At 38.9% G+C, this 13,685-nt stretch overlaps 1 protein-coding gene and 2 pseudogenes across 1 annotated transcript; all 3 read left to right on the forward strand.

The window, feature by feature from the left end:
* The first annotated feature begins 3,528 nt into the window (after window positions 1-3,528).
* On the forward strand, window positions 3,529-4,241 carry LOC122079415 (annotated as a pseudogene).
* LOC122079420 lies at window positions 4,238-6,636 on the forward strand (annotated as a pseudogene).
* Window positions 6,637-10,516: 3,880 nt separating this feature from the next.
* LOC122083094 (pentatricopeptide repeat-containing protein At5g02860) lies at window positions 10,517-13,680 on the forward strand. The gene has a single exon (XM_042650817.1). It carries the CDS (start codon window positions 10,744-10,746, stop codon window positions 13,174-13,176), a length of 2,433 nt encoding a protein of 810 aa, XP_042506751.1. The 5' UTR covers window positions 10,517-10,743; the 3' UTR covers window positions 13,177-13,680.
* Window positions 13,681-13,685: the final 5 nt, after the last annotated feature.

Here is a 13,685-nt window from a genome sequence, read left to right on the forward strand (position 1 = left end):
TTCAAATGTCAAAACCCCTTCTCTCTCTTGAGTCCTGATGCTTGAAGCCCCTGCATTTTGCTGCTAAAACCCTAAGGGCACACTGGCGCATTCTCCTTCCCCAAGGCATGGTTTTATCGGCAATTGGTGCTCCCACCGGTGTTGAATGAAGACCTAAGGTAAGTCATGTACTCTCAATTCCCACTCTCACCGCTTAGCTCCTTTAAGTTTTAAATTTCCTTTTTCTGACATTGTTTCTCTGCAAGTTCCTACAGTTACAAATTTTCTGCAAGTTTTCTTGGGTTTGTTGTTCCTTTTGTTCTATTACTAGATAAATTCCCGTGACTGCAGGAAAAAGCAAATGGGCAGTTAGAATGAAAGTTAATGATTGGAAATAAATAATTTTAAAAAGTTTAATATCTGAATTGATGAAGGAGATGCAATTTATATACACATTGAAGCACATTTGCAAGCAAAACAATCATACACTGTACTCACTCATCTCTCTTCACGGACCCATCCATCTCTCCCTCCCCTCAACTTTCCATTCTCACAAGGAAGGATGAGTAATGCAGACTCTGTGTATTGTCCTGTCATTATCTCCCTACCCACCATCCATCCTCACAAGAAGAGATCGAAGACAGTTGGGTTACACAATGGAGAGAGTGAAATTGAAACATATCACGTTTGCAATAGGTTATTATAGATGCACCAGCTTTTTGTTCCACAAATGGAGAGGGAGGACAGTCGTATCTAGGACATAGACAGGAGAATAATTTTCTTGGCTGGTTTTGAACAGAATATGGTGAACTTCTTTTTGCAGTAATGTCAATTGAGTGCTTCACCATCAATTGCATGACATGAACATATAGACCATAAGAAAAATGCTAATGAGGGACAGAGATATTCTTATCTGTTGATCTAAATTGATGAGCAATGAAGCATGGATGAGAAGACATTGAATGGTGTTAAGAAAGAATCGAGTTCATTATAACGAAGGTAACTAGGTAAGAACCCTGAGAGTAATTTTATTAATTTAAAATATTAAATGGAAGGGGTAGTTGAGTCTTTTTATTTTCTTTGGCAACCATAAACAAATAAGGGGGTAAGTGAGATTCTGTAAATGACTGGTTTTGGCGATATAGAAATCGAAGGATGGGTTTTTTGGATAGAATTCTTTCTATGATCCCGATGGTTGAATTCTTTCTGGATTCATTATGCCACAGGGTGATCCGGATGGTTGAATTGTTGATCCAGCTTCCAGTAGGCCTACTGAGTCGAGGGCTGAACTGAGTTTCAGAACATTGGTTTACAGTACTAACATTTGGATTTTTCTGGGGCCTTACAATACATCTAGGGATTCTAACATCTCAGTTCTTTAGATACATGAATGTAATAAGTAGTCTAAATGAGAGAGTCGAACTTTCAATTTCTCCCTAAATGGATCTTGGAAATGTATTTTAGCAAGACATAACTAGAAGACTCCTTTTATTTTTTCAGTAGATTGTAGAAACTAAATGCAAGATAATTAGTGCCACTCCCCTTGCTCATTTGAGGATGAAATTTGACTAACAAGATGGTTGTGAGGTCCTATCACATGGACCTACCCTTGTACTGCCATGTGATAGGTGATGAAGTGTTAAAACTCGACCAGGCTTTTACAATCATTTTCCTCAAGTGATTATCCAGAATTAAAATCACAATGTGATAGATCACTCTTGGTTGTGTTTATCAAATGCTTAGGTATTTCTTAATAGTTTTGTGATTTTTCTTGTTATTGTGGAACCTCAGCCTATTCAAACGAGATGTTACATGCTGTTTAGTGTTTACACAAGACATAACACATATCCATGATCTTTCAGTTATTTTGTCAGCAGAGCAGTTGAAGTTTTATTCACATATTAAAACACCCAGTTACTTTTAAATTTGCATTCTGGTGAGGGATTCCCATTCCCATTGAAAGGGGATGCACAAACTTGCAATCAGCTTATCCTAATGAAGCTTAACCATCACAGAAGTTTGGACTTCCAGCAGCCTTAAAGTTTGCAAATATATTCCTGGTGTTATAAAATCTTGACAAGCTTCACCATTCACTTAACAGTCAACCTAGGGACTAGTCCTTCCCCCCCACCCCCCCAAAAAAAAAAAAAAAAAAAGAACTGAACTAATCTGTTGCTTAAACATTTGGATTGGGCTGCCATAAGTCGGTTGTTTGCTTACCCAGACTATTAGGCAGTTGGCCAACTTGCTTGAATTCTTCCTTTCATCTGAATGCTGCTTCTAAATTTTATAATGCTACTGCTTCCAGGAAACTCTGTACTTGGTGAATGCCATTTTAGTATCATATTGAACTTATGGATAACTACAATGTCAAATTTGTACCTTGGTGCATATATAAGTAATAGTCAAGACATACATCTAGATAACTAAAATGTCTGATGTTCACTTGAAATTATTTACCTGAAGAAGCAGCATAATTTTTTCCATGTCAGTTTGTATAAACCTGCACGCATTGCCAAAAAAATTTAAATTATTGTACAGTCCTTGAAAACTTGAGATGGAAGTTGCAGTCACAAAATCAGATTGTGTGTAAAGAAGATCGGGTTCTTTTTTGGCTTGTCTTTTAATAGTAACTTCAGTATGCTTTTGTTTTAACAATAGGTTAGAAGTTGTGTGCTAGATTTTATATTAATTAAATTTTCATAATTCAATGTGCATCAAATCTTAGAGCACTGGTGTAAACCTTCCAATTCAGTCCTTTGAAAGTCTCATATGCAGGAAACTGAATGATAATCAGCGGGCAGGGTATTTTCCACTTGGCTTTGAAAGGACATGAATTTCTATCACTTGAATTCCTTAATGGTTTGGGCATCATCAAATCTACAGAGGGAAGATCTCAGATCATGCTATCCCATCTATATTAACTTTGTGAAGGCATTTGGCCAAGTTCACTTTGTTGTCTATTTGATTATTTCACCATTTGAGATATTGAACCATTTGTTTGCTGATGGGATTTTCGTAATTCTTCTTTTGGATGTTTGTGAAATTGGGCTGTTTTCTGGATATAGAGTTCTTACATGGTTAGCCCATGTGGACAAAACCATTCCAACTACCCTTTGGTTCTATTCTGTACAGTAAAATGTGGCCTCTAAGATATTTCCTTTTGTTCATTTGTACATAATGGACCATTTGAGTTGATGTGGTGGTAGAGAATCTAGAGATCCTTGTCAATCTTGGTTTTCAGAGTGGTTCCTCAGACCATGTACGTCGTCATGCTCTTTCTGTAGTTAATCCATCTTTGGACTAAGGTAGGCTAGGAATTACACTTCAGGTTTCACAATCAAAAACCAAAGGAGATTTCCCAAAAAAAAAAAAAAAATTGAGAGCAAGAAAATCATCGCTTTCTACTACTGGTAAGAAGTTGATGACTGCAGATGCAAGGTCTGTAACAGACATGGTGGAGAGTGAAAATAGCACTTCTAGAAAGCTGAAGCCTCCAGATATGGGGCCTGCCATTGAAATGATGGAGAATGAGGACAGAATCAGTAATTACCAGAAGCCATTCTTCATCGCATACTTTCTTTCCTTGACATGAGATATGTTGTACGGACCAGCTTATTGTCCTGAAGATGGAGATATATCTCGTCTTCTGTGCCCAGTTTAGACTTTGGCCATCGTTACTTTCTCTCAAGGATAGGAGGAAGAGATGAATCCGAAAATGGATTTATGGATTTCGTGGACAGGGTACTGCTTCTCCGGAATAGCTCTGATGTACAGAATTTCTGTATCTCCTGTGGCTGGTATTGTGACATAAATCGCATTCATTCATGGATCTTTGTTGCAGTGAGGCGTATTGTTCAGGAGTTCCATCTCAAAATCAGACCAAAAGAACCCTTTGAGTTACCGCTCTGCCTGTTCACTTGTAAATCATTGAGGCTCTTTAAGTTGGACATGGATTATGTCCCAGTGGAGCTAAAACTTTCTGGTTTAATGAATTTACCTCTACTGAAAACTTTGCATCTTGAATTAGTTAATCTGGATGAGAAACTGATTGCCAAGATATTATCTGGCTGCCCAGCTTTGGAAACATTATATTTAACAATGTGCCAATTTAAGTACGCAGAGAATCTAATTATTTGTTTGCATGAGCTGAAGAAATTGGTAATAGAAGCTTGTTTTATGGATCATTGTGGCTTAGATGATTGTAAGGTCAACATATGGGTCCCCAAATCTTACCTCATTGAGGTGTGTTGATTACATGACAAAAGACTATTTCCTAGGGAATCTGTCTGCTCTGGTTAGTGCCGAGTTTGATATGAAAATAGAGGACGGTCGTGCATTTGAAGATTGGTGGAGATTTTTTTTGAGAGGAAGCAAGTGTATGCTCAGCGTATGATAAAATGTCTTCGAGGGCTTTGTAGGGTAAAAGCATTGACGTTATCGGCCTATTTGCTTGAGGTATGTTTGGTTTTCATTTTGTGAAAGTACAATGAAGTTTGTTGGCACCATAAAAAATGGACATTAGCATTTAAGGCCATCTCTTAGACTTCTGTCTTGTAAGTGTTAATAATCTGAACTGTTTTTGGATGCTTTTGTTCTTTGCTTCATGTGAGAAGAGGGTCTCCGAAGCCCCACGTTATGTATTAGAATGTCTGCCAACTCCATTTTGTAATTTGAGTTATATGAAGCTGAAAACATGGTTTTCAAGAGACTGCCTTTGTGCAATTGTATATTTACTCAAGTGCTCTCCTAACATAGAGACTTTATATTGGAGTCAACAGTGGTAATCGACCAACCTCTATAATAGTCAGAGTATATTACCTTTTAAAGCTATTTCCTGCTTAATTTTCTTAACTCCATTGAGTTTCTTATTGTAAATTTTGTCTTTTGTTTTTATGGTTAACTAGAAGAATTTATCATGGTATGAAAAGCACCCAGTTTGTAATGAGGTAATTGTTAAGTATTTAGTGATTCAACCATTTCATTTTTTGGTTCATTAACATTCCATTTAGAAGTATGTACCATTGTTGAAATTTTAGTTATCATTTCTTTGGTCTTATTTAGGCTATGTTGGACATGGTAAACGATGGAGACAATTGGGAAGTGGAATTGCCATTTAAGTACCCATTGCATCACCTCAAGGCTGTAGAGATGTGGAATCTCCAAGGATGTGAAAATGAACTCATGTTTCTGAGGTATGTTATGAAAAATGCAATGGTTTTAGAAGAAATGATTATTGTTGCTTCTAAAAGATTTTACTCAAATGGTATCAAGGAAAAATTTAGCGACAAGTTACGAACATTTCAGCAAACCTCCTCCCCAAGTCTTCATATATTGTTCTTCTGAAACATCATATTGAATTTACCATCTTGCAATGAAGCTTGTGATGATATCCTAATTCCTAACCTCAATGTAATGCTTAACCTTTGCCTATTCTTCTATATTAATTTCATTGACCTAGTCAGTGATAGATGCATTTTATTTTATATTTTATTTCTGCTAGGGTCCTGAATTTCTTCACTGGGGAATGTGCTCTTTTCCGCCGAGTTGGTCAAATGGGACATCTGCAATGGTTCAAAAATTTTCTTCCTTCTTTTGGGAAATTCAAATTTTATTGCTTACTGAAAGAGGACACTAGCTTGAAACTCTTCTACAAATGAATTGACTTCTACTGACTTTTCTACTGAAACCTGCAAGCAGATGGGGTCCTTTCCCTCACCCATACACAACTGCTTGTTGCCTTAGCCCCATGCTTCCAAATGTGGTTCCTAGTTGTTTCTTTTGCTGTACAAACAATATATGAATAGTTGCCAACACTTGAATCTGCATTTTTGAAGAGAGTCCACCATCTTATTTGCAACAGTTCTGATTAATACTAGTTTGAACCATGATTTCCCTTGCTTGCTGCCTGCTCCTTAATATGTATATTTTTGTTCTCTGCAGTTACTGCTGCTGCAGAGTCTGCACCTCTGAGGTGAACAGACTATCATATAATTCCATGAGTAACTCCAGACATGCAGGAAATAAGGTTTTCTGGTAACTCACCAATCTTATATCCTCTTTCTGATTTGCTGGGTTTTTTTCACTCCTCACAACCTTGCTATGAACCCACAGAAACTCTAACTGGGTTGGCCTGTGTTTTTCAGCCATTTTCTTCTCTCAGCCATCAACCTTTTAGTAGCTATCCTCACCATCATCTGTGGTGGTGCCCACTGCAATGAAGCCTAATGAAGGAACTTCCTCATCCAATCCTTTTGATTGATCATGGGGTAGGGACTTGGGAATATCTTCGTTTCCCAAGAAGGCAGAAAAAGATCACTGTTGGAGTTCTTGCTATCAAACAAAGAGATTGCGGGGACTGATGAGGAGGAGAGGAGTGAGGAGAAGCAGGGAAAAAAGATGACCAAGGAGGTGAAGGACCAAGATGGCTATATGATTATGCACATGGGGCTGGACCTTTAGAAAGGTATCTTCAACCAATAAATTGAAAACAAAACATGTGTCAAAAAGAAGAAATTCAAGGTATTTGAAGCAAGAATCTAGATAAGGAGACGGATTATGGCAACTCTGAGACTTGCGTAAGCACTCTTAAACCCCTAGCTAATTCTGATTTGTGTTTTTATTATCCTTAATTTGATATCTGTGTTGATTCCACCATATTTAATCCACCAGAGACCACATGAAATTTTTTAGAGGGATGGGCAAGCCCTCTGCCGTGCAAGCTCTAAGTCTGCACATCAAAGAACATGCCCTAGATATCATGTTCATTTGTTATACAAGATAAGGTTTTCAGAAAAGTCAAGTGCTTTTCTGTAAGTTCCCTGATCTGCCCTATAATTTTATTGTCTTATTACACCTTTTGTGGTTTTTGGCTCGGTGGGGACATTACTGATGAATTCCCTCACAGCAGATATTACTTTTACCAAGAGAAGAATAGAAAATCCCTCTCAAAACAGGGCTTGTAACTCTTCTGTAATGGACTCAGGTTTGTTGACAGCGACATTGAAAGACTTAACTATCGTATTGGATCGGAATCGATCGAGGTTGATACTGATTCCGGTCAATCTGGTTGAAATGGCTTGCTCACTTTCTGTAAGGAAACTAGGGTTAGGATGCATTTAAGCTGATTCTAACAGATTCTGGATTGATTTTGGCTGATACAGATTCAGAATCGGCTGGGATCAATCCGAATCTTGATTCTGGGTTTTTAAACACAAATTGAGAGGGGATGAATTAGTGTTTTACACACACCACAACAAAATATATAATGTTCATCTTTCTGCTATGACCAAGGTGCAAAGGACTACTTGGAGTATGATCTAAATTTAGTCAGAAAATGTATTGCACATACAAGTCATACAAGTTTAGTAGCACTTGCTACAAAGAGTACCAATACCTTATCTTTGCACTTATATTACTGCTCTTCTGATGCTCTTCTCATCTTATTCTTTTCTATTTGTTTCTAAGGCTTCTTGGGATTAAATGCTTCTCAAGCATCTTTTCAAGACATTCCAAACTGTCTTTATATGGCACAAAGTACTTCAAAAAGAAATTCATGGAGCCATTGGCCATACATGGGACCTACACCTAAAAGCTACAAAATGGAGATTTCAAACTGTAGCCGATTGACCCCTTTGGCAAACGATCAACCCTCTTGCTCAAGGACCAAAACTTTGTCGCATTTGAGATGCTTCTTCTGGTCTTCATCCGGTCTTCCGCACTGGTTTGATGGACTAAGGGTGTTAATTGGTTCGGTTTCGGTTTAAATGGTGCGGATCGGTTTGGTTCACATTTATTTGACTAAAACCATAACCGCACTATTTACTAAACGGTTCCACTTTCTGAAATCGTGACCGTTTAGTAAATTGTTTCGATTTTCACGGTTTCTAAATGGTGTCGGTTTCACGGTTTTAAACAGTTTCGATTTCGATTTGTTCCATATGGTTTGTAAAGCGGTTCACAATCGGTTTGTTATAACTTGCAACCATCTCTAAACTGAAGATCATAAGCTTATCAAAAAATAATTGGCAACCACAAATAAGAGATTCTATACGATGGTATGTCTTAATTTGATAATCTAGTGTTATTTCTTTGCATGATCGTTCTCAAGCATTTAGAACTAATGTCATACAACATCCAAATCCAGCCTTCTACAACATAAAATATTAAAATGATAGGTGGTTAAACCAAAACACCCCATCTATGATAACATATTAACATAGTAACATATATGGATTACAAGTTCATGATCTAAAGCCTAAACTTGAACTGAATTGCAATAAATCATACCAAAGCAGGATGGGCACTTAATTTAATTGTTAATTGTTATACGGATTACTGCCCCTTCTTTATTTAATTGTTATACAGATTAATCGGATCGGTTTAAAAGATTTAAATGATTTTAAACGGTTTTAATTCGGTTTGAAACCAATGGGTTCCGTGGTTAAAACCGACCCGACCCATTTAGCTAATCGGCCTAAAACTTGAAACTTAAAACCATAACTGCACCATTTACTAAACGGTTTTGCAGTTTCGGTGTAAACGGATCGATTCGATTTCGGTAAACAGTTTTAGTTACAAATTCACATCCTTATGATGGACTGCCTGGTATTGCTGGTTGACCTTCTAGTCTTCCAACGAACAACAATCACTAAAATGGCAGTATCTCTCTCTCTCTCTCTCTCGAAGTCAGATATGTTCAAGGATTAAAGTATCCGTATCGATTGCTATATCAGTCCACCAAAATTAAGATACTTATCGGAGGGTATCGTATCGTGTCGGAGATACACTAAGATACGCTAAAGATACACACAGAAATGGATAGAAAACATTTTTTTAAACGCTTTTGCATAAAGAATTGGTTAAAAAAAGCTATTGATAACATGTATTACGTATAAACACTAAATTAGCGTATCAGCACTAAGAAATCAAGGTTTGTAGTTGTCTTATAAATGTAAAATCCTTGTTTCCAATATTGATTTCCACTTTAGTTAGAGAGAAATATGGTTGGCTGCAACTTAGAACAAAAACTCCTAAAAAAATCGTGTTTTTTTTGAAAAACTACCCATCTTGGCCATTATATGACTATAGTGCACTGTATCGGTATATACCGATACGTACCGATATTCACTGATACATACCAATCGATACATACCGATACTCACCGTTACATACCGAAACGTATATTTCACCTCAATTTTATATTTTCCATAGAGTCGTATCATATCGATGTGTATCGGTGGTGTATTGATACATATCAGTATGTATCGTAGGATATATATATCGATACGAAAAGATTTTAAAAATTCCTTGTATCGTATCGATGTGTATTGTATTGATAGGCTAAATTTAAGATACGTATTGGAGGGTATCGTATCGGTATCGGAGATACTTTAAACCATGGATATGTTCTCGAGGCAATGAGATCTAACATAGAGGAATTCAAACTTCATTTTTTAACCCCGATTTAAGTACCAGAAGCTGGAAATTAGGCTTGAAGATGCTGAATGTGCAAGAGTTGTCTTGAAGCCACAAGCCATATCTATTGTCTTAGAAATAACTTCCAATTCATATATCAGATCAACCTTATTCAAGTTCTAGAAGTAATCTAGCTTGATTTTCAACAAATCTCATGTTTATCACTTCAGGATTCATTGATCATATGCAAAAAATATAACCTACCAAACATTGTAGGTTATCACTGATTTTTGGCATGAGGTGTGCAATCTGCAACTCAACTTGTTTCAAGCATTGCATCCATAACCTACCAAAACCCAGTGAATCTGTGGATCAACTGAGGGTGTTGACAACAATGACCTTGTTTAATATCGCCTTGCTCAACAATGGCCTCTGTTGATCAATCGTCATTTGATGCTGCTCAACATTGATGGATTTCGATTAATTAGAGGCCGTAAGGCTACCCACCCGTGCGTTGCTCAGATGGTTAGGGCGAATTCGGGATTATGTGGATAGGCGTACAATCTCAGGTTCAATTCTCCATCTGTGCATCTGCAATTTAAATGAAAACCGTGGCGGTGGGTAGTTGCGCTAGTCTCCTTGAAGATTAGTTGAGCTGCCCATAAGCTGGACAGGAAAAAAAAAGGCAGTAAGGCCTTCGCTGGTCATGGAGTGTCACTGACCATTGATGCAATTCAACAGTTTCCTCTTGTCCCTTATAATCCACTCATTCCCCCCCCCCCCTCTAACCCGTACGAATTATCTTCTCATGCACTATGATCACTGCCCTTCATTTGTTTATTACGATTGTATATCTCTCCCTCATTCTTGTAAATACCAAACAAGGGGGACTTTGAAGAGTAGTAGGGTGGGAGCAATATGATGTCTACAAGACTTGACAAGAAACAAGCTGAGATCATCTACATGTGTATTCATGCACACCTTGCTCTATTTAAAAAACATCAGATCAAATAATTCGTATACGAATCTGGAGAAGGTGACACCATGCCTCCGCCTGTCCTTCCATTGACCTGACATTGGTGCAGTAGTCATGCAACCTGGGAGCATTCTATCACCCAACAAAAAAAATTTTGAAAAGAAGAAAAAAAGAGTAAATCTGTCCGATCCAACCCAATGTAGGCCGATCTGGATCGTCGACCGATCCGATCCCAATTACTGAAACGGTACTCTCTGCTCCTGAGTTCTGAGCCCCACATTCCAAATTTTTTTTTTGCTACGAAGGCAATAGACACCCTCAAGTCCTGAGTGACGATAGATTTGAAGTAGAGAGCAAACACTATTGGCGCAATGGCAGACAAGCTCGCTCTACCCATACTGCTACCAGGCCCCCCTCCCTCGAAACCTATCTTCTCTGAACAATCTCACCCACCCAACAACCCTTCTTCTTCCTCTTCTTCATCTTTAACTTCTCTTCTGCAGGAGCTTCTCATCCAACACACCCCAAATCCTCCTGGAAACCTCAATAACAACCAACCCCCTAACCTCCTAAGAAGACGAACTCGGCTCGGCAAAGCCCGTGACGTCAACAGAGGAAAGCCCTGGGCTTCCCATGGTCTCTCCGCACAAGGTCAGAAAACCCTCCAAACACTTCTTAATTGCAGAGCCACAGACATTAATGTCGATGAAATCCTCTGTACTCTGACCCATATCGACTTAGATTCTCTATCAAATGATCTCTTGGGCATAATTAAAGCCTTGGGTTTCTATAAGAAATCTGAGCTAGCTTTGAGTGTCTTCAAGTGGATGCAAAGCCACCCTGATTTTGAATCCCTCCTGAAAGGCCCTGTTGTCCCTGTTCTTCTCGGAATTCTTGGCAAAGATGGCCAGGTTTCTGCCGCGGCTAATCTGCTTCACAGTCTCCATACTGACAGCTTCCCAATTGATGTTTATGCTTACACTTCTCTCATAACTGCTTATGCGAGAAATGGAAGGTATCGTGAGGCGGTTTCGGTTTTCAAGAAGATGGAGGAAGAAGGTTGCAGACCTACCTTGATAACCTATAATGTGATTCTTAATGTGTATGGTAAGATGGGTATGCCACGGAGTAAGATTTTTGAGGTTGTTGAATGGATGAAGAAGGAGGGTGTTTTCCCTGACTCATACACTTATAATACTCTGATAAGTTGCTGCCGCCGTGGTTCTTTGTATGAAGAAGCTGCTAAGATTTTTGAGGAGATGAAATTATCAGGTTTTGCTCCAGACAAAGTCACTTATAATGCACTTTTGGATGTTTATGGAAAATCCAGGCGGCCAAAGGATGCTATGAAGGTGTTGGAGGAGATGGAAGCTCATGGGTTTCCTCCAAGCATTGTGACTTACAATTCTTTGATCTCTGCTTATGCCAGAGATGGGCTTTTGGAGGAAGCAGTGGAGCTCAAGACCCAGATGCTGGAGAAGGGAATTAAACCAGATGTTTTTACTTACACCACCTTATTGTCGGGATTTGAAAAGGCCGGTAAGGATGAGTCTGCCATGAAAGTTTTTGAGGAGATGAGAAATGCTGGCTGCAGACCTAATATGTGCACCTTCAATGCCCTTATCAAGATGCATGGGAATCGTGGAAAATTTGATGAGATGATGAAGGTCTTCCAAGAGCTGAGGGACAGCCAGTTTAGCCCTGATATTGTTACTTGGAATTCTCTGCTGGCAGTGTTTGGCCAGAATGGTATGGACTCTATGGTGTCTGGGGTGTTCAAGGAAATGAAGAAAGCAGGGTTTGTACCTGAAAGGGACACTTTCAATACGCTGATCAGTGCTTACAGTCGCTGCGGGTCATATGACCAGGCCATGGCTGTTTACCAGAGGATGCTAGATGCTGGTGTTAGTCCAGACCTTTCTACTTACAATGCTGTCTTGGCTGCACTGGCTCGTGGGGGGCTTTGGGTACAAGCAGAGAAGATAATTGCTGAAATGAAGGATGGAGGTCGGTGTAAGCCAAACGAGAATTCATACAGCTCTTTGCTGCATGCTTTTGCAAATGGGAAGGAGATTGAGCGAATGTGTGCTCTTGCTAAAGAGATATATTCTGGTATAATTGAACCCCATGCTGTGCTCTTGAAGACCCTCGTTCTGGTTAATAGCAAGAGTGACCTTCTGAAGGAAACAGAACAAGCTTTCTTGGAACTGAGAAGAAAAGGGTTTTCTTCCGACATAATCACGCTGAATGCCATGGTTTCCATCTATGGTCGTCGGCAGATGGTTGAGAAAGCAAATGAGATCTTGAACTTCATGTATGAGAGTGGGTTTACGCCTAGCCTGGTGACCTACAATAGCTTGATTTATATGTATAGTCGATCAGCAGACTTTGAGAGATCAGAAGAAATCCTCCAGGAAATCCAGGCGGCAGGGCTGAGGCCAGATATTATTTCTTACAACACTGTTATTTTTGCATATGCAAGGAAGGGCCGGATGCAGGATGCCTCTCGGATTTTATCCGAACTGAAGGATTCTAGACTTACTCCTGATGTTATAACCTACAATACCTTCATTGCCAGTTATGCAGCCCACTCCATGTTTGTTGAGGCAGTTGATGTTGTCAAATACATGGTCAAACATGATTGCAGACCGAACCACAACACATACAATTGCATTGTAGATTGGTACTGTAAGCATGGTAGACGAGATGAGGCTGTCATATTTGTTCAAAACCTTCGCAAGCTTGATCCATATATTTCAGGGGAGGAAGAAGGTCGCTTATCAAAACGAATAAGAAAGAAATAAATTTTGAGACGAGCCTCTTCTTGGACATGAGAAAAGAAGATCAATTTTCCCTTACTCTCCTATAGTAGCATACACCTATTCCTTGATTAACCTTTCCAAGATATGTTCGTAACAATTTCGAGCTTGATCGGCATATTTCTAAGGAGATGGCACGACAGTGCTACTGTATCAGGCTGCAGGTCAGTGGGTGTGCTCCACAGTTTCCAAAATATGTATATGTTGAACCTTGATTCTGATACATTTTCCATTATTGTTTATTGTTGTTAAATATGAACTTAGTTTACTTAGTTCCTTTAGTTTCTGGACTTAATAGCTGTGGATGATCTAGGCTATTTATCTAACAAGCATGAGCCCAGAGTTGTGTACTAAATTCAGCCATTGCATCTGGTTCTGAGTTTTGTTCTCTATGAAAGAGAGAATGAGGAATGTTGTATCCTGTCAAGGAATGTATGCTCCCTTGTATAATAGTTCAATTAGTGCATCTTGTGCACATGATTTCTATGGCGTTG

The sequence above is a fragment of the Macadamia integrifolia genome, chromosome 1, assembly GCF_013358625.1.
Source record: "Macadamia integrifolia cultivar HAES 741 chromosome 1, SCU_Mint_v3, whole genome shotgun sequence".
Lineage (NCBI taxonomy): Eukaryota > Viridiplantae > Streptophyta > Magnoliopsida > Proteales > Proteaceae > Macadamia > Macadamia integrifolia.

Bases quoted from the DNA above. Each gene is read 5' to 3' on its own strand.
- LOC122083094 (XM_042650817.1), top strand. From the start codon at position 10,744: ATGGCAGACAAGCTCGCTCTACCCATACTGCTACCAGGCCCCCCTCCC.